Raw genomic sequence first — 25,495 nt, 5'->3', positions numbered from 1 at the left:
TTTCATCTAAAATTTAGAAAACTTCCCGGGGCAGGAACCCGGTTTGGCCCCCCCAATATTTTTTATAAGTCGGCGCCCCTGCACCCGAGTAACATGACCGCTACTCCCATGCATTACAGATTTCCACTGAGTACTCCACTATGCTCAGTGCTTACATCTGTAAATATCTGATTACAAACACACATGTCTCCAGTGCCTTCTTCCCATTAGGAAACTCATCTTTTAAAAAGGCACTTCCCTGAAATTTCCTACCATTCAGGGAAGCGAGGAGCGCAAAACCATATATTGCTGACAGCAGACAAAGTAGACGCCATCACAATGATCTAGCCTCACTACCATCTGGCTGTATGCACCCCTGCTAAAGTAAACCAGGATGAGATAAGTATCCGTAACTTATGAAAAATGCCCTTGCAGCACACTGCAAAGTTAAACAGTCACAGAGAATGAAAGGCAGTAACTGGCTGTAGGCTTGAGTGGCCATGCACTAAGCTTTTTGTACTGTAATGGTCTGATACATTCATTTTGACCTAGAGACCAGAGATAAATTGCCTTAGCAATGCTAACAAAGAGCTAAACAATTGGGGGGGGGGAGAAAAGAAGGAAGGAAGGAAGGAAGGGAGCTTCCGGTCGGCGCCAGCGTTTAATGGCGGTCCTTGCTTCGAGCTCCGAAGGAGGACTGCTCCGCGAGTTCGGGTCTGACCCGCTACGGCGAGCGGGGGACCCCTAAAATCACAGGCGCGGAAGCCTGTGAACAAGGAGACTCGGTGGGCACCTTTTGCGCCCCCCGGTACTGTGAAAGAGCCTTTTTAAAGGCTCCAGAGCGGCATCGGGAGTGAGCGCGGTGCTGAGAGTCGCAACCCAGCCCGTGGAGTGAAGCCGCGTCGCCATGAACGGAGAGCGCCGATTCCTTCCTGAAACAAAATTTGACCGTAACACCCGTGAGTAAGACTGAGGGACTGAACGGGACATAGAAACTTAAATTTTTTGAATTTTGGCTGAAAACGGGAAAGGCATAAACTAAGGAAGTCTGCCTCCCCGATCTGCATGACAAGTAAAGCAACGAAAAAATTAAAGCTGCATTTGAAAGAAAACAACATTTTAAATTGTCTAACTGACATCGGACTTTAACTTCCCCCAATAAGCAGGGAAAAGGGGGAAGAAAAATTGGACATTGCTATCCTGCTTGAACTTAATAAAAAAAAAGAGAGAGAGAGATCTTTCACTGTCAAACCCCCTGGCTGAACTGCCTGAGCAAGGCACCGGGAAAGTGAGCTGTCAGTGGAGACTGGATATAAAGTTGGGGTTTTGTCTGAGACAAAGTTACTGGACTCTATTTGGAATTACTTTGCTGATCTTTTGGGGAAAAGAAAGTTTTACTGCGGACTTTTGAACTCTTGGTTTATAGCTCTATGTTTCTTCTTTGTTCTTTTCACTTGGATACAATTGAATGCTCCCTCTAGAGGGTTTAAAGAGAAACTGTTACAGTTAAAAAGAAACAGTGGGTTTTTCCACTTGTAAGCTTTTCCTGTGAGAACGACCTTGAGGATATGAGCGGCCCAGCAGATGAGATAGTAACTAGATCTAAACTAAAACAAACACAAAAGAAAAGGGGCTCAATAACAGGCACAATACCAGCTGCACAGGAAAAGATACCAACAGCATCCATGGAATCAATGACACAGGCACTGCTTAAAATAAACCAATCTCTGGAAGCATTGACAAAGCAGTCCACGGAAAATTCTAAAAAATTGACAGAACTGACAGCAAGACTGGACTTGAACACAGCAAGTGTGGCATCTAATACAGATTCTATTAATAAGCTGATTCAAGAGAATTCTGAAACACGAAAGATAGCTGAAAGCGCTAAAAACACAGCAGAGGAGACAAGGGAAAAGCTTGCACCGATTACAAAAAAAGTGAATGAACATGATGCAGCCCTGTCTTTGCTGGAATTACAGAGGAAGGAGAAAAATCTGAAATTGAGATTGGTTCCTGAAAACGAGGGTGACAGCCTTGTGGACTTCCTTACACAGAGCTTTTCGGAATTTTGGTTAGAAGATTTGGAGGAAGATGAATTTGAAATAACAGCAGCCTTTCGGCTGGGCAGGAGGCAAGGAAAGAAACCAAGGGATTGCTTAATTACTTTGAGATCCAAGGAAGAAAGAGACAAATTACTGAACTTGCATTACCAGAAGGCCTTGGAGATTCAAAATTGTCAAGTACAAATTTTTAAAGATATCCCTAAATATATTCTGGAGGTGAGGACCCTCTATAAAGATTTGGTCTTTCTGCTGAAGAAAAATCTCATACCTTTTAGGTGGGAGTTTCCACAAGGACTGTCTTTTAAATTTAAAGGAAGGAAAATTAAACTAAAAACAGTTCAGGACAAAGAACACTTTTTGGAGAGATACTTGGAGGACCTGCAGAAAGGAACAGTAGAAACAACAACAGAAGAAAGAGGATCGACAGATATCGCAAACTTATCTTTTGGACTTATACCACCATCAGAAGAGGAACAAAAGTTAGGAGCAGTTGGAGGAACAGGTACCTAACAACAAAATGTCTTTGCATCTTCTTAGTTGGAACTGTAATGGCTTGAACCTTCCCCGAAAAAGACGCCAAGTTTTCCATATATTGAAGAAAGAACAATTAGACTTAATATGTCTACAAGAAACCCATGTGACCAGGGTTCACAGAAAATTGTTGGTAAATAAGAGACTCGGACAAGAATTTATTTCATCAGATAAAGTGAAGAAAAGAGGTGTGGTGATTTATGCAAAAGAAAAATTGGCCCCAAAGATGATATTCAAAGATGAACAAGGAAGATACCTGGCAATTGAAATACAAGTTCAAGGAGAAAAAATTTTGATAGTTGGAATTTATGCACCAAATGAAGGGAAGGCTGAATTCTTTAAGAAGTTGCATGAGATTTTAATGGACTATCTAGATCATAAAGTAGTAATGATGGGAGATATGAATGGAGTTGTCTCCACAAACATGGATAAGGCACAGAGACAAGTAATTTCCAAGGAAGGGAGACTACCAAAGACTTTCTTTGAGATGACTGAAACTATGGACTTAATTGATATTTGGAGAACAAGGAACCCTCTTGAGAGAGAGGGAACTTTCTTCTCTGAAGCAAAAATGACATGGACAAGAATTGACCAAATTTGGGTAACTAGTAGTATGGCGCCAAGGATAAAAAAAGTAGAAATCTGCCCAAAGACTTGCTCCGACCATAATGCGGTGAAGATGGAGATGAAACTAACATCAACTGGATCCTTTAGATGGAGAATGAATGGCACCCTATTTAGAGATGAAGAGATCTACAAGAAGGCCCAAAAAACACTGAAAGATTACTTTGAGATAAATTTAAGAACAGAAACGGAAAAAAGAATAATTTGGGACGCAAGCAAGGCCGTGATGCGAGGTTTCCTAATACAAAAGAACTCTATAAAGAGGAGAAAACAAAACGAGAGGAAAGAAAATTTTTTGGAAAAAATGAAAGAAGGTGAAAAGAAATTGAGGTCTAAACCAAAGTCTCATGAGATTTTTAGAGAAATAAAGTATTACCAGAAGCAATATATGGAACTGATGAATCAAGAGATAGAATGGAAAATAAAGCAAATGAGACAAAAGACATTCGAATCGGCGGATAAATGTGGGAAACTTCTATCATGGCAACTGAAAAAGAGGCAAAAAATGAACACTGTGACAAGTTTAGATGTGGACGGAAAAATCATTTCCAAACCAAATGAGATAAGTAATTGTTTTCAAAGTTTTTTTAGGAAATTATATGCACAAGGGCCAACTAACGAACAAGAAATAGAAGAATTTATTAAGAAGTATGGACTGCCTAAAATTTCAGAGCAAAGTAAAATGATCTTGAATGAGAAAATAACAGAACAAGAGATAGAGGGTGCCATCCAGAACACGCAATTGGGAAAATCTCCAGGACCCAATGGTTTGACCGCTAGATATTATAAAGCGTTGAAGGAATGGCTAATACAACCATTGAAAGAAGTTTGTAATGAAATCTTAGAGGGGAAAAAGGCACCCGAATCGTGGAAAGAAGCCTTCATCTCACTTATACCGAAAACTGAGAATGAGAAGAACCAGGTTAAAAACTACCGCCCTATATCATTACTCAATGTGGATTACAAAATCTTTGCAGACATTTTGGCAAAAAGATTAAAGAGAGTGTTGCTGGGGGAGATTCATAAAGACCAAGCTGGCTTTCTTCCGGGGAGACATATGTCAGATAATGTGAGGAACATTATAGACATTTTGGAAATGTTAGAAGCGGACACTAATAGGAAGGCTGTTTTGATTTTTGTGGACACGGAGAAAGCTTTTGACAATATTTGCTGGAGTTTTATGAAGAAAAATCTCCAAGGAATGGGGGTAGGCCAAGGTTTTGAAAATGGTATAGGTGCGATATATTCTAAACAAAGAGCTAAGTTAATTGTAAATAATGTGGTTACGGAAGAAATACCTATAGAAAAAGGTACACGACAAGGATGCCCAATATCCCCTTTACTTTTTATATCAGTCCTGGAGGTTTTGTTAAATATGATTAGAGGGGACCAGTTGGTCAAAGGAGTTCAGGTCGGAGCTAGACAATACAAATTAAGGGCATTTGCAGATGACCTAGTATTGACTTTGCAACAGCCAGATACTAGTACTAAAAGAGTATTAGAACTAATTGAGATATTTGGTCAAGTGGCAGGATTTAAATTGAACAAACAGAAGACGAAAGTGTTGGAGAAAAACCTTACAATGGCTGAAAAAGAGAAGTTTCAGAGTGAAACAGGTTTAGTGATAACGAAAAAAGTGAAATACCTGGGGGTAAACTTAACATCCAAGAATGTGAATTTATTTAAAGACAATTATGATAAATGCTGGACAGAGGTAAAGAAAGATTTAGACATATGGTCAAGGCTGAGACTTTCCTTGTTAGGCCGAATTGCTGTTATTAAGATGAATGTGTTGCCTAGAATGTTATTTTTATTTCAAACGTTGCAGATCTTGGACAAAATGGACTGTTTCAAGAAGTGGCAGAAAGACATATCTAAATTTGTCTGGCAGGGCAAAAAGCCCAGAATAAAATACAAGATTTTAACTGATGCAAAAGAAAGAGGGGGGTTTGCCCTGCCGGACTTAAGACTTTACTATGAATCGGCAGCTTTTTGCTGGTTGAAACAATGGCTGCTTCTTGAGGACACAGACATTTTGGATTTGGAAGGGTTTGACATTAGATTTGGTTGGCATGCATATATATGGTATGACAAGGTAAAAGTACATAAGGGTTTTAAAAATCATATTGTTAGAAAAGCATTATATAATGTTTGGATGCGGTATAAAGATTTGTTAGAAAGTAAAACCCCCAGGTGGTTGTCACCAATGGAAGCAAAAGAGGTGAAAAAACTCAATATGGAGTCTAAATGGCCAAAATATTGTGAAATTTTAGAACAAGATGGCGAAAAAGTTAAATTGCAGAGTTATGAGAAATTAAAGACTAAAGTACGAGATTGGTTGCATTATCATCAGATAAACGAGTTATTTAAACAGGATAGGAAAATAGGCTTCCAGAAGGAGAGGTCCAAACTAGAAACAGAATTGTTAGAACCCAATACTAAGAACTTGTCAAGAATGTATAATTTGCTGCTGAAATGGAATACACAGGATGAAACGGTGAAATCAGCCATGATTAAATGGGCACAAGACATTGGTCATGACATTATGTTTGCTGACTGGGAACAGTTATGGACCACCGGTGTTAAATTTACGGCATGTAATGCCTTAAAAGAAAACATAATGAAAATGATTTATAGGTGGTACATGACCCCAGCCAAGCTTGCAAAAATTTACCACTTGCCCAATAATAAATGCTGGAAGTGTAATGAGACTGAAGGTACTTTTTATCACCTTTGGTGGACCTGCCCGAGGATTAAGGCCTATTGGGAAATGATCTATAATGAAATTAAGAAAGTCCTAAAGCGGACTTTTCCTAAGAAACCTGAGGCTTTTCTCCTGGGTATGGTCAGCCAGTTGGTGTCAAAGAAGGATAGGACGTTTTTCATGTATGCTACTACAGCAGCAAGAATTCTTCTCGCAAAGTATTGGAAGACACAAGAACTACCTACTCTGGAAGAATGGCAGACGAAGGTGACTGAATACATGGGACTGGCAGAGATGACCGGCAGAATTCGTGACCAGGGGAAAGAGACAGTGGAAGAAGATTGGAAGAAATTCAAGATATATCTTAAAAATTATTGTAAAATTGAGGAGTGCTAGATGTCAGGGAATAAGAAATAGAGAATTGCAGCTGTAACTAATAAGTTAAAGAAAAAGGATTGTACTGAAAGTGAATTAAATAATTAATTATTGGAGGTTGCTAAAGAAATGTAAAAATTTAGGATGCAATAAAAGGGAGGTACGGGGAAGTCGGAGAAACAAGGTGTATGAAAACAAGATAATGGAATTATACATGTTGATATGTTTGTATGTTTTTAGTTTGTTTATTGTTTGTTTTAATTATGTGTTTGGAAAATAAATAAAAATTTATTTTTTTAAAAAAAAGGAAGGAAGGAAGGAAGGAAAAGAGGGGTGAGAGAGAGAACAGTGATAACATCTCTAAACATATTGCTTAGTTATGAAGGGGAAGGGGCCCTTGAAAAATTACATTTTAATCTAATGTTTGTAGCAATTTTGGAAAAATTATGAAGCAACAAAGAAGTAGAGCATACTGCACCCACGGTTGCTAGCCAGAGCAATCTGGAAAATGCAATATTTTTGCCCCACTTCAGATAGTAAAATCCTGAATGTGTAAATGAAACACACACTCCCAAGATATTTATGCATAAATATTTCCACATACAGATGGCAGAGCAGTATAGTTAATTGATAAACTTCTCAAATCAGAGGCACCCTAAGAATATTTGTAAGTTACAGATAAACTCAAAGTATGAAATACATAGCATGAAAGATTTCTTCTTTGTTGCTTCATAATTTTTCCAAATCTCAGGGTGCTGCTGAGATTTGAGACCCCAAAGCCCACCACTGCCCTGATTGTCATATCCAGATTCCAAGCCAGAAAACCTGCTTCCTCCTTTTCGTTTCATTTTAAATAAAGAGAGAAACTGAACCAAGTAATGGCAACAAGGTCTACTGGACAAAATCTGGTGAACCCTAAACCCTAAACTACAGGTTGCTTTGTAGCTGTCAAAGCTTCCATTGGAGAATACTGAATGCTTATTTCTTTTCAAACATTGGCAAGCAATGTACAATGCACATATGGATTCTGTATATAAACATACACTTGTGCTTCTGAAGCATAATACAGTGGTACCTCAGGTTACAGACGCTTTCAGGTTACAGACTCCGCTAACCCAGAAATAGTACCTCAGGTTAAGAACTTTGCTTCAGGATGAGAACAGAAATCGCGCGGTAGCAGCAGCGGGAGGCCCCATTAGCTAAAGTGGTGCTTCAGGTTAAGAACAGTTTCAGGTTAAGAATGGACCTCCGGAACAAATTAAGTTCTTAACCCGAGGTACCACTGTACACCCAAGTGCAGCTACCAAGTATGAAACTAGCGACCACATTGAATGTATTTGTCTCACCAAAGGTTTTTTATCAGTTAAAGCATTTGTTGAAAGGTGAACTGCTTTCCACCATTTTACTATGACAGAGTGCCCTCTAATGTCCAAAAGTTGTCTTCTAGCAAAATCCACCATGCTTTTGTCAACAGATGTATGTAATAGTTAGGTGTGTGCCAAAGTTACATTTTTTGTGAATGTGTCTGCAGTTCAAGTATTTATCCAAAAAGTAGATATATATTATTCAAAAAGGAGGAATCTTCTTTGTGATTTTGAATCCTAGACTTAGTGTACTCTGTTCCCTGTTTAAAGGCACTTCTCTTACAGAAGTGATATCTGCAGATTCTCTTCAATGATCATCATCCTCTTCTTCAGATGGAAAACCCTTCCTGATTAGATTAGAGGCAGAAGATGTGGCTTAATTATGCATCTTAGTACTGCATTCAAAACCTTGACCTTTTGGCTAGTGTTCTTCTAGTTCCCTAGTGAAAAACCCTGCAAACCCACTATTGCTTCTCATTCAGGGCTAGCTTGCTCTTTTCAAACTCAAAATTAAAGTCGCAGGTCTGTGGTGCAACCCTAACACAGGGTCTCCTGTGACTGATGAAGATGCCAGAAATGAAAGGTATTGTTATAGATTTAGGGTAAGCTCAAGAAATTAATAATGTAGCATTTTGGTCATTTGTGATATGGAAGGAGAATGCAAGCTGCAAAGGAATTCGTGGCCTAGCTTATACAAGACAACCTGGCTGAGCTTAGGTTATGAAAAGAACAATTGAGGAGCATTAACAATACAAGAGAAATCCTTGCCCCACTTGTGAACAGAGATTGGGGATTTAGAAGGTTGCCAGGGCAACTGCAGGGAAGGGGGGGTTGTTGGGAGGAAGAAGAGCTGAGATCCATCTTGGGCAGGCAGGCTGAAGGACGCCTGCACTGCTGCCTCTTGAAGTGACCATGACATAAGATCTAGACTCCCTCCATGCAGACTGAAGGTGTAAATGGGTGAATAAACCATATTTCTTAAAACACATCTTCCATTCTTCAAAGGGGGACAGACCCTGTGGGGGTGCCTGAGACCCAATGGGCTCTTGCCACTGTTCAGCAGAGAGAGGGGCAGGCACTTGACTTTTCTAACAAACAGTATGAATGCACTTTTAAAACATTATCATCAACATCATCATCTGCCGGTTTCCTAGATTTTTTTACAGACATCAAGATAAAGTCCTTGTTGGCAGCATGGGGAGGGAAAATTTTGAGCAGAAATGCATTTGGAAGTTGGCTCACATGTACACCTTACCATATATAGTGGTACCTTGGTTCTCAAACTTAATCCATTCCAGAGGTCAGTTCCAAAACCAAAGTGTTCCAAAACCAAGGCACGCTTTCCCATAGAAAGTAATGCAAAATAGATTAATCCGTTCCAGACAATTAAAAACAACCCCTAAAACAGCAATTCAACATGAATTTTACTATCTAATGAGACCATTGATCCATAAAATGAAAGCAATAAACCAGGCTGCAATCTACTACCCAGTATCAAAAACTGGCAGTGATCTACCCATTGCCATTGGAGGGATGAGGTGGGAGGTGGGAGTTTAAGTGGGAGAGTGTGTGGAAACACTCCAACTGGAGGGATGAGGAGTGCACATGGGGAAGGAGGTGGCTAACTGGATGAAGTGGGGGGGGGGGAGGAAAGGGAGGCAAGTGTTCTCTTCCCCCACCCGTCATCTTCCCCTTTCTCCCCTGCATGTTTTCCAGCATCTGCCCATGCTCCCCATTCCCCAGGTGAGTCCCAGGGCTTCTGTCTCCACTTCGAGCAGCATCAGAAAGCAGCAGCCACAGGCTGCCTCCGTGTCCCTGGCATGGCGGCACTGGGACATGGCCAGGTGGGCTGGAGCCTGCGCTCAGTGCAACCACCCCATCCCCTGCTCAGGAATGTGGCTGCGCTGCCTCGCTTGGGGTCGGGCTTGGGACAGGGGGAGGGAGAGAAGGCAAAGGAGCGAGAAGGTCAATTTGTGCAGCATAGTTCTCCCACCACATGCCCCCCCCCCAAAACCACCTCTGTGTGCTGGGGGAGAGTCGCCAACTTCCAAGTCTCCCTACTCCGGAGTCACTTCCATTCTGAGGAGCCACCCAATTCCACTTCCATCCCAGGGAAGGGAAGGAAGCGGTGGCAGTCACTGCTAGGGCCAAGTTGCTCGCTCAAAACGGAAGTGTGCACTCAAATCAGAGCATGTTTGGCTTCCGAAAAAAGTTTGAAAACCGAAACACTCATTTCCGGGTTTGAAGTGTTTGGGTTCCAAGCAGTTTGAGAACAAAGCTGTTCAAAAACCGAGGTACCACTGTAGATCATGTGTGTCAAGTGTGTCATTAGCCCAACAAGTGTCATTTTGTATAAGCAATAGCCCTCTGGGGTTTTTTTTGCCATAAAGCAAAGGAACTCTGCTGTGTCACTTTAATTTCAGCTGCATCTCTTCTCTTGCTTATACATTTTCCTTTCGTTATTTATTTAAAAACTACCTTATGCAATACATCCAGGAAATACATTTAAACCTTTTCCATAGTGACACACTATGCTAAAGCCATATTGCAGCCGTACTTACGCTGCTACAAGTCAGAGGCAGAATGATTGGGTGGAGAAATTAGCACTGGCGGAGTTTGCATACAATAATGCTGAACATGTGTCCACGGGAATGAATCCCTTTATGGCCAACTACAGGTGTCACCCCAGGGTCTTCCCAGGATGGGGGGCGGGGGAGGAATGAAGTGTTCCAGCTGCAGAGCAGTTTGCAGTAGAGATGGAGGCTTTGTACCAGCAACTCCAATTGGACCTGGAGAGGGCCAAAGAGGTGCATAAAAAGGAGGCAGACAAGCATCGCAGGCCAGGGTCATACAGGTGGGAGACAAAGTGTGGTTGTCATCCCAGGGGTTGCCTTTAAGAGGGGGGTGCATGAAACTGCAGCCCAGGAGACTGGGGCCCTTTGAGGTGATCCATCAGATCAATCCAGTGGAATTCAGGCTAAAGTTGCACAGCTTCCCGGGAAGGGAGGAAGGGGTGTCCGCCCATCCCAGGGCAGAGGAGAGGGAAATCTGTAATGAAGTGATGGAAATACCCCAGGTGGAACGGGCATCAGCTAGAGTACTTGGTGGCCTGGGAGCGGGAGCCAAGTTCAGAAAACACGTGGGTTCCCGCAGAAACCATCACGGAGGAGTATCTTGTGGAGGAGTTCCACACTTTTTTCCCATGCAAGCAAAAACCCCAGGGGAGGTTCTTTGGGGAAGTGTTTGGACCCACGGAGGACGAGGAGGACTTCGTAGGATTTACGTCCTCAGTAGAGGAGGAGGGACTCCGAGCCGAAGTCACTGAGCTGTCTGGTGGGGGGGGGGGACCTGATTGGGCCTTCCCGCCAGTGAGAGTGAACATGGGAGAATGGGAAGCAGTTTTTGAATCCACAGAGGAAGATGACTGTTCTTTCTGAGGTTTCCCCCCCTCTCCTACCAACGCCCAGGAGGGGGATGCTGTTAGAGACCCCACCAGCGGGGAGGGGGTCTTGAGAGGGGGTGGATGTCAGGGAACTGCCATCAGCTCAGAGGCGAGAGGTGGAAGGGCAGTTGTGTTATAGGGAGCCTCCGAAGATCTTGTGAAGCAGTGCCTCCTCTGGCGAGGAGGAAAGCCCCACCTCCAGTGGGGAGGAGGTGCAGAGACCAGGAGATGCTAGGGAGAGCCTCAACACCGAGCCTGATCAAAGCAGAGGGGAGGGGAGTACCTCTTTGCCAGCGCCCACTCTGCGCAGTAGGTTTCGGCGCAGAGAGGGGAGGAGAAGGATGGGGGTCACACGACTGTTATGCTGGGGGAGGTACAAGGACCGGCCACTCCCAGATTCTGCTAGCGACTGAGCCAGACATGAACTTGTGACGCTGTTCACTGTAAATAGTTGCATGGAGAATAAAGCTTGGAAAAGACAGGTCGGAGTCTTGCCTGTTTGCTCTCGACTAACCACACCATCACCTGACAGACTGAATAAACTTACACCCTAATGCAATTTTTTTTTGTGTTTCATGCCTGCCAATATAACGTAACAAAAAAACAAAAAACAAAAAAAGGAAACCAAACCCACATATTTTCCACATAGTATCTGCTTAGAGTCCCTGTTGGGGCTGATTTCAGGCCCTATATCCAAAGACCAAAACAGCAACAGATGTGGAGGCTGTGGCACAATGGGAAATAGGTTACCGTATTTTTCGCTCTATAGGACACACCAGATGATAGGACGCACCCAGTTTGGGGGACAGGAAAGCAAGAAAAAAAATATATTTTGAATCCCAGAAGCAAGAACAGCAAGAGGGATCTGGCTTCTGGGATACCGTGTGGCTGTTCTGGCTTCTGGGATAACCGCGCCAAGCCTCTTCAGGGCAGCGGGATGAAGGCTCCCCCTGCCCAAAGGCTCCCCCTGCACAGCTAAGGCAGAAGCCAGGGCAGGCACGTCGCTGAAGGGGCGTCCCTCTTTGCGCAGCGCCTCTCCTGCAAGGGCCGCACGGAGCTTGTGTGCAGGTCTTGGGGGCTTTCCCCGCCTACCTCCCCCCCTGCATTCAATCCATAGGACTCACACACATTTTCCCTTGCTTTTTAGGAGGGAAAAAGTGCATCCCATAGAGCAAAAGATATCGTAGTACCCAGCATGGGCATGTAGGTGTGTCTGAGGGTTTTTGCTGCAATATCCTTATCCTTTTTAAAGATTTCGGCAACCAGGCACACTAAACTGAACTAAAACAGCAGTACAAGAACTGGCAGATGTGATCTCAGAACCACTGGCAGTCATCTTTGAGAATTCCTGGAGAACAGGCGAAGTCCTGGAAGACTGGAGGAGGGCAAATGTTGTCCCTATTTTCAAAAAGGGGAAAAGAGAGGACCCAAATAATTACCGCCCAGTCAGTCTGACATCAATACCAGGGAAGATTCTGGAGCAGATCATTAAGCAAACAGTCTGTGAGCACCTAGAAAGGAATGCTGTGATCACAAATAGCCAGCATGGATTTCTGAAAAATAAGTCATGTCAGACTAACCTGATCTCGTTTTTTGACAGAATTACAAGCCTGGTAGATGAAGGGAATGCAGTGGATGTAGCCTACCTTGATTTCAGCAAGGCATTTGACAAGGTGCCCCATGATATTCTTGTAAAGAAGCTGGTAAAATGTGGTCTTGACTATGCTACCACTCAGTGGATTTGTAACTGGCTGACTGACCGAACCCAAAGGGTGCTCATCAATGGTTCCTCTTCATCCTGGAGAAGAGTGACTAGTGGGGTGCCACAGGGTTCTGTCTTGGGCCCGGTCTTATTCAACATCTTTATCAACGACTTGGATGATGGACTCAAGGGCATCCTGATCAAATTTGCGGATGACACCAAACTGGGAGGGGTGGCTAACGCCCCAGAGGACAGGATCACACTTCAAAACGACCTTGACAGATTAGAGAACTGGGCCCAAACATACAAGATGAATTTTAACAGGGAGAAATGTAAAGTATTGCACTTGAGCAAAAAAAAAAATATGAGAGGCACAAATACAAGATGGGTGACACCTGGCTTGAGAGCAGTACATGTGAAAAGGATCTAGGAGTCTTGGTTGACCACAAACTTGACATGAGCCAACAGTGTGACGCGGCAGCTAAAAAAGCCAATGCAATTCTGGGCTGCATCAATAGGAGTATAGCATCTAGATCAAGGGAAGTAATAGTGCCACTGTCTTCTGCTCTGGTCAGACCTCACCTGGAGTACTGTGTCCAGTTCTGGGCACCACAGTTCAAGAAGGACACTGACAAACTGGAACGTGTCCAGAGGAGGGCAACCAAAATGGTCAAAGGCCTGGAAACGATGCCTTATGAGGAACGGCTAAGAGAGCTGGGCATGTTTAGCCTGGAGAAGAGGAGGTTAAGGGGTGATATGACAGCCATGTTCAAATATATAAAAGGATGTCACATAGAGGAGGGAGAAAGGTTGTTTTCTGCTGCTCCAGAGAAGTGGACATGGAGCAATGGATCCAAACTACAAGAAAGAAGATTCCACCTAAACATTAGGAAGAAAGTAAGAGCTGTTTGACAGTGGAATTTGCTGCCAAGGAGTGTGGTGGAGTCTCCTTCTTTGGAGGTCTTGAAGCAGAGGCTTGACAACCATATGTCAGGAGTGCTCTGATGGTGTTTCCTGCTTGGCAGGGGGTTGGACTCGATGGCCCTTGTGGTCTTTTCCAACTCTATGATTCTAGGTATTCCAGGAAAATGAAGGTGACCAGAATCTCAGGCAGCATGGTGTAGCACAGTTCTCCCAGATATCAGATTGGTTGGTTGTTGGTTAGTTAGTTAGTTTTCCCCATCAAGGTACTGGTCTTGTGAAAACGGCAGTGTGAAGTGGTCAGGAATTGTGATTTTATCAGATGTGGAATCCTCTAGTCCCAATTCATGGTCAAAAAGTACAGTATCAAGCATAAAACTCAACCATGCTGTTATCACACTACAAGCTGGTTTAAATTAACATTATTAAGACATGCTTACCTGGTTATACATCTGTTTTTAAAGAAAGAAATGGTTTGTTATGGGCTGTGCTATATGTTTAGTTATAAAAAGTTAAGCAAAATTGGCAGTACAAGCGCATTAGTCACAGTTAAAACAGCTATTTCAAGTAGCACTTCAAAGAAATAAAAGAGAGGCCAATACTCACTTTACCTCAATGTACCTCAATGTACCTTTAGAAATATCTGGTACATCTGGTACACGAGGGCACATCTGACTCCAGTAAATAACTGGACCACCATAAACAGACCCAGGTTCAATCCTTACTCAACTGCAAAACTCAGTGGATGACATTCTGCTGGTCTCAATCAGTCAAACCTACATCATTATAGGGATTATTGCAGGCAATGGTAACCTCAGCCCTGGGAGCTTCAGGCCCCTGTATATGACCCTCGATACTTTACCTAGACTATGCCCCTTCCTCGACTCATGTCCCTTACTGACCCCTTAAGTATTTTTGCCTGGCTGAAATGTCATTGAACTGTGAAAATTATTTTTATTTGCCAGGATAGGTGGGTGTGTACATGTGCATGTATGTATTTCTGTATGGAGGAGAGACTTTTGCATGGCTAGAATGCAGCATACCACACAAAGGAAGAGTCAGATTCATTGATTCCCTCCCACTGCCGGATTTGGTTCTACCCAGGGTTTTTTTTCAACCAGAACCCAATGGAACTCGGCTCTGGCACCTTCAGGTGAACACCATTGCCATTCTAAGTGAACAAGGGAGGTGTTCATGGTGAGTTCTGGCACCTCTTTTTCTACCCACCACTGGCATGAAGAGTTCTATATTTGGCAATGTTAGTCTGTTGCAGCAAAAACAACATAGAGTCTTGTAGCACCTTAAAGACTAACATGCTTATTATGACATAAGTCTGAAGTCCACTTCCTTAGATGCTTAAGGGAAGAGCCGTACTTGATCGCGCCAAAGGATTCCACTTCTCAGAAAGGCCAACCCGATGCCTGTGGGCAGGGCACAAACAGAGCAGGAGTGCAAAAACGTCCCCCCCCCTGCAATTCCCAGGAAGTGCTATTCAGAGGCATACCATCTCCAGCAACAGAAGTGTAATATAACTGCTGTGGTTTGTGACCACTGATCCGTGAATATTTCTAATCCTTTTTCAAAGCGATCCAAGTTTGTAGCTACTACTGCCTCTCATTGGAACAAATCTATAACAAAACTATCCACTGTGCTAATAACTATTTTTGTCAATCCTGACTCTTCCGTTATTCAGCTTCACTGCATATGTCCGAATTCTATTATTATTATTTTACGCACCATAATCACACCTCTATCATGTCCCCTCTTACTTATATGACATAATGCATTTGTTGGTGTTTAAGGCACCACAGGATTTTTTGTTGCTGCTATTTATATATCAGCACTAATCTCAATAGAATGATATATGAAAGTAAGCATATGCATTTGGACAAGCTCACAAAATAACAATTCTGCTTTGTGCTCTTAAGATTGAATAAAACCTTACTTCTAAACTTTTCCATACCATGTTTTAGTACAGCGAAGAAAAGCCCAGCACTTTAAAATACGTGATGAGAAATAGTTCACTGTGACTTAGCATTAGTATTTAAACAATTAACATACAAAATAAAAGTATTTGTCATATATCAGATAAAATGTAGTAATTTACATGCTTAGGTACAAAAGTTACAGAAACAATTTACTTGATCCACATGACTGATTTACACTTGGTTCCTTCAGTGCAGACCTTCAATGCTACTTTGAAAACCTCTCTGTTCCCTGGTGCTTTCCTTAAGAGTGGTCAGACTTGTGTGATTTAGAAAAGCTTTCTCATAGTCATCCTTCACCTATCTCATGTGCCTGATATATCTTGCATCATTCTTTTTCTACATGTTGCTTTGTGAGGTCTTGGCATCATTACAGGTGCTATGTAACCTTAATTCTGCATCTGTAAGGAAGAAATCTTTTAATGTAGCAGCACTTACACTTTGGAACTCCCCCTATTGGCATCAAGCAGGCACCTTAACTGTGTTCATTGTGGGGCTTGCCAAGAACATAATATTGCCATGTGTTTTAATCTGGTTTTTAGCTTATTGCTGATTTTAAATATTTTTGAATGTTTTTATTGATAATTTCATAGTTTATTCTTATTGTAGACCACTTTGAAGTTATTTAACAATCAAGTGGTGTATAAATTTTGTGAAAGAAAATAAAATTTAAAATACATATATATAATCATTGTAACAATAACTCATGCATGTATTATGGTAGCAATTAAAAAGCCTTTATATGAAAATGTCTGTATTGAATTTCTGATCCATATATAAAATAAGTGGAGTCCAAAGCTTCTCAAAGTATTCTTGTCTTTGTCTTCCATCATAAAGATGTAGGACTTCAGCAAGCTTTGCCATTATGGCCATATGCCATGTCTTATTAAACCATTCACTGACTCTCTGAAATTTTGATCCCGAGGTTCAATTTCTGGCAGAATATCTAAGCTCACAACACACTAAGTGTTTCTAATTTTTAATTTCTCAATCAATTTCTCTGAAGAGTACTTAGGCACCACAACCAAATTTTTGACGATGAAAGCATCTCTTCCAACTCTGTAAAGATGTAATTTATTAACCCTCCTCTGGGGGAGTATTCCATTGCCCCAGGATTGTTGCAAAGATGTTCCACTTCTCACTAAAGCCATGCTGACAATACAGTGAAAGTATATAAAACAGGCTCCAGAAAAAGGTCTAAATAGGCCACAAGGCACACAAAGTGAAAGGTAGTTTTGGGGGTGTGCAGGTCCCAGAGTTTAAAATATTAAAACCAGCTCCTTACATGGAATCTTATTCACAAAAAAGCTAACATTTCAATCAGCATACTATAACACTAATATTTTTTAAATATATATATAATACAAATCCACCATAATAGTTCAAAATATTATACCAAAACAAAATAAAATAGCCCATACAGACCAAAAGGGAATGTACTGAATTCTTTGCCCACAAGACACTGCTATATAAACTTTATTCAAATAACAGAGTTAACATCCATCCTGCAGAAAACACCTCGGTTGATCAGCAAGCATAGCTGTCAACGTTTCCCTTTTTAAAAGGGACATTCCCTTATTCCGAATAGGATTTCCCTTAAAAAAAGGGAAAAGTTGACAGCTATTTGTCTCAATTTTTAAAAGCTAGTTTATATATGTCCTCTCCTTCACAATAACAAAGGCACTGTATATTTTTTCACAGTTGTAAATACAACAATGTCCACATTCTAGGGCTATAAAAGACCAAAAAAATCCCCCCTCTTTGCTGTCGCTTAATTCCAAGAGGTTTCAAAAGTACTAAGGCCCAAGATGTGATATTAATTGCTCTAAGACAATGACTGTGCATTTCTCTAACATGCAGTTATTCAAACTTGAAAGGAAATCTCCAATGGTGTGCTTGAAATGCACATTGGAGAAGCAGCTTTTCTGTTCGGACCCCAAAAGAGAGAGAAAGAGTTATGTGTTTTCTTTCTACCCTTCATGGTGCTAAGGCTGCTCAAACTTCCCCAGGGCTTCTATTTACAAAACAAAGGACTGCACATTAATTGCATTCACAGAATCAACTGGAGCCAAATAACACAGAATCAATCTACTGTCCAACAAACAATATTTGGCCAATTGACTGGCCTCCTACTCTGCACATGTGACTTGGTAACATCTACAAATGCCATGTGTTTCTAAGAAACACTCATAATTATTGCACTTACTGTGACACATCAGACACAGCAGGCAAAGGTGCCTCTTCAGAGATGAGGTCCATGTCTTCTGTGAAACTGTTGGCCCTTGACATTTCACCACTGTTCCCTTCCAAACGCTTTTTTACTAAACAAAGAATGTGAAGATGCAATATGTTAAAGGGACAGAACAGCAAGATTACACAAGTTGCTCCATTTATACTGCAGTTGTTGCCTTTCAGTCAGTGCCTTTACTTTACAGGTAAAAGTCCCTGGGCTTTGGTTTTGTACCTGCAAAGACTGCTTTTTCATTTCAAAGCAGCATTGAAAGGGAGGCTGACCCTGAAAGCCAAGGAGCAGCACAGCAGTTCCAGTGAGCTCACAATCTGCGCCCACAATTTTCTTTCTTAAAGGATAATATGAGCATGATGAAGAAATGACAACAAGTAGAATGTTTCTATAAATATTGGTGATGCGTCCATTGTTATGACAAGCGGTCTATGTGTACAAAATTGCATTTTGCAAAGAATGAGTGGCAGAGATTATGAAGCGGCTTTTGACACTCAGAGGCATTTTGTGACCCTGTGTGGAAAGTCATCTTTAGAGCTAAAAACACAAAGGCCAGCACTGCAGTTTTCAGTGCATACTTTTCACTTAGAAAACCAGGTGTAACCATCTTAAAGTCATAGTTGTGTTTCAGATAATACAATTTCAGGACCAAGAAATTATAACAAATCTATATTTGACCCTGTTAAATATGTGGAAAATCAAAATTTACTATGTTCTCTACATTTAAGTAACTGAGTTAGTAGTAAGTTACTGGGTAAATGTAGGCCACAAAGTTTATTTCAGTGGTTCTCACATCTAAGGATTATCAGGATCACCTATTACAGTGGTGCCCCGCAAGACGAACGCCTCGCAAGACGGAAAACCCGCTAGACGAAAGGGTTTTCCGTTTTGGAGGCGCTTCGCAAAACGAATTTCCCTATGGGCTTCCTTTGCAAGACGAAAGCCCATAGGGAAATCTCCGGGACAGCGGGGAAGCGCAGCGCGTCTTCCCCACTGTCCTCGGACCTCCTCCGAAGCCTGGCGGTGGGGCGGAGAGACCTCCTCCCGCCGCCAGGCTTCGGAAGGCTGTCCTGAAGACTTGCGGTGGGAGGAGGGTTTTCCTTCCCCTCTATTCCCGTACCTGTCCTGAAGGCTTGCGGTGGGGAGAAAAGCCCTTCTCCGCACTGCCAGCCTGGCAAGCGGTTTCCATAGGAACGCATTAATTGATTTTCAATGCATTCCTATGGGAAACTGTGCTTCGCAAGACGAAAAACTCGCAAGAAGAAAAGACTTGCGGAACGAATTAATCTCGTCTTGCGAGGCACCACTGTATATGGATTGCTAGGCATATTTTTATGTATTTAGTAAAGAGTGCAATTCTATATGTGTTTACTCAGATGTAAGCCACACTTTCAGTGGTGCTTCAAAGTAAGCATGCATCATAGCCTATTGTTGCGAACAGTGGATTAAATTACACAGTACATGTGCACTGAGGAGCACATTGCCCACATCTGGATGCCAGGTGCACTGGGTTACCACAGCAACACCAGCAAGGTTAAGTGTATGACTTGCTGAGTCAGTCATCATCCCACTGGTTCAGAAATGTAGTCTTTAGGGCATGGCTTTCAATATGTCCTTGTTAGTTCATGTCCTGTCCTGATGCTGCCCTGTTTGCTGTCAGGGTCTGGATCCGTGAGAGTCAGGGGAAGAGACTGTGGGTATTACACGGCAGCATTAGATTGCATGGTGATAGTGTTGGCAGATCTCTCTGTATATATATCTCTTTAATTCAAGGACCAGAAGAACTGTATATAGTAGATAGTAGTGTTTAGCTTTGTCTTGCGTCTAGAGACAACAAACACTTTGTAACTTTGAACTGTGTGGGAGAGGAGTTTCCCCCTAAACTGGGGACTCTGGCAGAAGCTGTCTGCTGGGAGCAGGAAATCTCTGAGGCCTCGGCTGGAGCTCCGCATCCTCTGCTGGTACATCGCACTGGATGCGGGAGGTGACTTCCACAAGTCACCAACACCTACAGTAGGAGTCTAGCAAAGCAGCTGAGGTTAATTGCTAGTTTCTCTTTCCACCTTCTCCAAGCCTATGATTTGAGAACATTTTTTTTAATAAAAAAAAGTCCTGTGAGGCAGAGCTGCTTTCAGGACCTCTGCAGAGACTGTGCCTGCTTCCAGACAGGGCTAACTATTGTAAATAGGTCATTCAGATATCACAAATAGGTCGCTGACAACATGGGTTTTTCGTTTGTTTGGTGCAGCAGTCCCGTCCCCCCACTTATTGGACTTTATGAGGAAATTAATCAGGATTAATTTGGGGGGTGGCCTGGTATTCTTCACCTTCTGAGTTAATCCTCCATACAAATAATCAAGGGCAGTCAATAGTTAAGCCTGCCTGAAAACCTTGTTCTCTCATCAGGCAAGTCTCAAAAAAGCTCTCAGGAGAGGAGGGAATTACCAGGGCAATGGGACTGTACACTCCATCAGCTTTGCTTGGAAACTGCTCCCATGTATTTATCTATAAAATGCCAAGATTGTGCTTTTGTGCAGATGCTCCTCCTGAAGGAAGATAGATCTTCCCGACTTTGCATTCTTTGATTGAAAATATATTATTATTGTTGTTGTTGTTGTTGTTGTTGTTGTTACTATTATTACGTAGTAAAATACGTAAGTAAACTAGAATCAATCCTAATAACAAATAACCACAGATTGTAGACATTTCACTGGGGTCACTTATAAAAAGTGTGATTCAATTTCAAGAACATTAAATCACCTGCCGCTTTCCATCTTCTCAACAAGACCAAAGAAAAAGTAGAACATGCTTTATAAGTAAGTATAATCAGAGGGAAAGAGGGCCAGCAAGGAGCAAAGTGAAAGATTTAAGAATTCCAAATTCTCACATACAGGAGATGAGTGGGGTAAAGTCTGCTGGTGTTCCTTTTTATTTGTGTACCTTATCAAGTCAAATCAATTCCTAATGAATTTGTCTCGTTTTTGTTGCCCCCTAAGCACACAGCATTCTTTGCAATTTATGAGCTCAGGTGGCAAAGGGAGCTCAGAGGAGGAGGAGATATTGCTCCCAGTGAGCTGGCACATGATGTGATTTGTCACTAAGATCATCCTGGGAGGCCCTTCTCTAAGTCCTCCCTGCCTTTAGAAGTGAGATGGTGGGAGAGACTTCTGTGGCAGCGCCCCAGCTGTGGAATACTCTCCTTGGGAGGTCTGTCAGTTGAACACGTTTTTATTTGCCTGAGTCTTTTAACTGTTTTAGAACTATTGTAATGCTAGAGTTGTATCTGTTGTATTGAAAGAACAGGCTGATGCTCCTGATCTTAACTTACTAATGCTCCTATTTAGATCATTAATTGTTAGTCATTATAGAAATCTCCAAACTAAAGAGCAGCATATAAATCTTGGGAATGAATAAATAAAAAACAAAATGGTCCAGTAATTGTGTAAGCCCATGCATAGTTTCCATTATGTCACAGAAACTGCCAAGGTGTGTACAGTGGCACCTTGGGTTACAGATGCTTCGGGTTACAAACTCCACTAACCAGGAAGTGGTTGCTCCAGGTTAAGAACTTTGCCCCAGGATAAGAATGGAAATCGTGTGCCAGCGGCACAGCGGCAGCAAGAGACCCCATTAGCAAAAACATGCCTCAGGTTAAGAACTGTTTCAGGTTAAGAACGGACCTATGGAATGAATTAAGTTCTTAACCCGAGGTACCTCTGTACAGCTTTAAAAATTAATAAACGTTTACAATCAATAAAAACCACAAGGTTCAATGTTAAGTTTAGTGAGACTAGTAGCTCTGCTATGCTGTCAGGCTCAGGAATTCTATCCCTCCCCCAGTGGCAGCAAGAAGCAGAGAAAAACAAGGTAGAGTCCTTTTTATTGAGTTTATTCATTCATAATAATGAGAGACAAAAGAATGCCGTATGCCCAAACAATGGTGTTGCTCCAACTGAGCTCCTCCTCCCTCCTCCCTAGCAACAGCATTTCCTTTTACTGTGTCTGCTCATGGCCAACTGTCTCCAAGTTCTCTGTTCCTGCACTCTTAACAAACGCCGAGTTCTGGGAGAAGGGGGTCAGAAATACTCTCCAGTGACAACGTGTCAGCTGGCTGCTCTGCCTCCTGGCCTTGCCTCACCTTCCCCTTCTCCTAACACTTCCCAACTCTTCTGTTCATCTGTCTCTGAGCTGTGACCTGCCTAAAACCCCTGCTGTAAATCAATGCAGCATTCCTCTTCTCCTGCAGCATCAGGAGAACATGTGTGTGTGTTGTATAACAACAATAACAATAACAACAATTTATTATTTGTACCCCGCCCATGTGGCTGGGTTTCCCCAGCCACTCTGGGTGGCTTCCAACAGAGATTAAAAATACATTAAAACATTAAAAACTATCCTAAACAGGGATCTCCACCATTCCTCCTCCATCTCATCCCCTTCAGTCCAGTCCCTGTCATATGTATTGATATTTACTTGTATTGAGATCATTTCAACAAAATCCCATTGAAGGAATGGGTTTCCCAAACCCAAAACTGACTGTGCAGGCAGTTTGATACTGCACCAAAATCCCTATTTTTCCTTAGCTAAAATCCATTAACTTGAGCTCTGAGTCAATGTATAAACACAAACCCGGCTGTGCTCAGAGCCCTCTCCTTTATCAGTTTGTGACGACAGGGATGACCCTGACTGCACCAGCAGAACAGAGAAGACACATCTGTACCTTATCTTATGTGCTGACCACAAGAGACGCACAGAGTAGGAAGAGGAAGATCCTTTTATGGTCAGAAGTACAGGAAGGAATTCCCTTTTATGGTTAAGAATACCAGAGCAAGAACATATGTGATGTCAACCTGCGTACATAGACTGATGTGGTTGGATTTATATGGGAAGGAGGGAGAGGGTGCCTGGAGGGTATATATACTGCATGAAACTTGTCATTTCTTTGGACTTGCTGTGGACTTGATCACGCAAGTGCCTTCTGCTATCCGGAGAGCAGAATAAACTCTTTCTTGGAATCAACCTCGGTGTCATTTGACTTCCTTCCTCCTGTTCCGGAGCAACGCAGACCCAATCAGTGAACTCCAATAAGGCTACATCATCATGTCCCAGAAACTGGCATATATATGACACAATCCAAACTGAGGCACTGAATAGCCCTTTGTTTTCAATGGAAGTGGCTAGGCTCATAAAAAAACTATTTCCCATGGAAAGCAATGAGGCTTTAGCTGGTGTGCCAACTTCAACAGTACCTGGATAAAGATAGCCTTGCCTTGTTTACCCATGGTCCAGCAATCTTCTTTGAAAGCAGTTTGGAAACTTCAGCTAATCCAGAATAGGGCTGCAAGGTCTTTAACAGGAATCAGTGCCTGTTATCATCTGCACTGGCTTCCAAGCCATTTCCAGGTTCTGATTTTGACCTTTGAAAACCTTAACAGATTAGGACTAGGTGGAACTGGAAATGTTTTTATGGAAAGTGAATCATAAATTAAGTAAGATAATCTTTAGAGGCCCTTCTCTAGATTTCACTACCAAGGTTGTCTACCCTTTTCCACCCCATGAGGACACTTTACATTTTCTCAGGTTTTGTATATCTGCATTTTAATCAACTTTTTGTGAAGATGCGTATCTTATTATACTACTTTATTTGCCACTGCTTTTTTTTGTTCTTTTACTGCTTTATTGATGACTGACATATTGCATTTTAAAGGTAAAGGGACCCCTGACCAGTCATGGCCGACTCTGTGGTTGCGGCGCTCATCTCGCTTTATTGGCCGAGGGAGCCGGCGTACAGCTTCCGGGTCATGTGGCCAGCATGACTAAGCCACTTCTGGCGAACAGAGCAGCGCGCGGAAACGCCATTTGCCTTCCCACCGGAGCAGTACCTATTTATCTACTTGAACTTTGACGTGCTTTCAAACTGCTAGGTTGGCAGGAGCAGGCTACTGAGCCACGGGAGCTCACCCCATCGCAGGGATTCGAACTGCCGACCTTCTGATTGGCAAGTCCTAGGCTCTGTGGTTTAACCCACAGTGCCACCCACGTCCCTATTGCGTTTTAGGAGGCTGCTATTGGGCATCATACAAGTACTGTAAATACATAAAGCAGATGAATAAAACATTGTCTAACAAGCAATTTAAATAAAAATAAAAATAAATAAATAATTGTCTAGTAGCACCTTAAAGACCAAGTTTGTTCTTGTATAAGCTTTCGTGTGCATGCATCTGAGTGCATGCACATGAAAGCTTATACCAGAACAAACTCAGTTGGTCTATAAGGTGCTACTAGACATTTTTTTATTTTTTATTTTTTTTATTTTGAGTGCGTCAGACCAACCCAGCTACCTACCTGAAGCAATTTAAATGTAAGCTTCACTCAATCCCTCTTTGTAATTAGTGCAATGCACATTGCACAACATAAATAGTTGATGCTCCCAGAAGGCATTTCAGATGCAAAGTATATAAATAACAAGTTTAGGCCTGAGCACTTGTGATGAACCCTTAGATTGTGATGTGGCTCAAGAGTGCCACCTAGCATTTTACATCTCTCTCAAGAGAGCAATATCCTTAAATTTCATCCTATTTTCACAAAGGTCATATAGTTCTCTATTTTACCGTGTAAGTGCAGAGCTGTTGGGCAGAGAAATCTAATCTAAATATATTTCTGATTGGCCCCAGAAACCACTAACAAAAGAAATGGTGTAGAACTTTGTCCTGGACAAAAGAATAGTCAATTTTCATACTAAATTTGGTTAGACTGGTCTTAAATTCCCACAAAGTTTTGTTTCTTGGAACTGCCAAGCCACAATCTTTCTCTTGTGAAGAACCTCTGGAGTACGTCTGAAATCCAAGACTGCTCTAGCAGGTAGCAGGTAGCATTTGCCAGTCTTTGTGCACAATTGCATTCTTCTTTCCCTGTACACCCCCCACCCTTTCGTCAGATAAAATTATTTCTATATTTGGCCTTTTGAAAAACAAAACATTTCTCATTAAAAGTATTTCCCATATACTAGGACATGTACTTCACCCACAGATCTCAGGGCAGTTTACAACATAAAAATACAATATAAAAGCACAAAATACACGATAAAAACAAGAACAGAAAAAACAAACCAATAACCCCCACTCCCACACATTTAAAAGTGGTAGAAGATGTTAATCAGCCAAAGGCCTGGTTGAACATTTTCGCCTGGCACCTAAAGGTGTATAATGAAGGCACCAGCCAAACCTCCCTGGGGAGAGCTTTCCACAAATGGAGAGTCACTGCAGAAAAGGCCTGTTCTTCTGTTGCCACCCTCTGAACCTTTCGAGGACAAGGCACAGAGGATGATCGCAAGGTCCAGGTAGGCTCATATGGAGAGAGGCAATCCTTGAGGCATTGCGGTCCTCAGCCACTTAAGGCTTTCTATGTCAAAACAAGCACTTTGAACTGGGCTCAGAAACTAATTGGCAGCTATTGCAGTCACACCAGGATCAATGCAATATGCTCAAACCATCTTGTCCTGGCGAACCACCTGGCCGCTGAATTATTCACCATTTGAAATTTCTGAACCATCTTCAGAGACAA

General features: G+C 42.2%; 1 protein-coding gene across 8 annotated transcripts in view; it reads right to left on the bottom strand.

The window, feature by feature from the left end:
* The window catches only part of LOC310844583 (potassium voltage-gated channel subfamily KQT member 1-like), a 405,294-nt gene that overhangs the window by 286,561 nt on the left and 93,238 nt on the right, over window positions 1-25,495 (bottom strand). For all 8 annotated transcript variants that reach the window (XM_083738755.1, XM_083738754.1, XM_083738756.1 and 5 more), the window contains one exon: window positions 17,897-18,011. In XM_083738755.1, the coding sequence (XP_083594881.1) occupies window positions 17,897-18,011 (115 nt within the window). The remainder of the gene's footprint in view (window positions 1-17,896; window positions 18,012-25,495) is intronic.

Source organism: Podarcis gaigeae (genome assembly GCF_964106915.1).
Source record: "Podarcis gaigeae genome assembly, chromosome: 5".
Lineage (NCBI taxonomy): Eukaryota > Metazoa > Chordata > Lepidosauria > Squamata > Lacertidae > Podarcis > Podarcis gaigeae.
The sequence above is the reverse complement of the archived record's forward strand: the minus strand, read 5'-3'. Positions and strand labels throughout refer to the sequence as shown.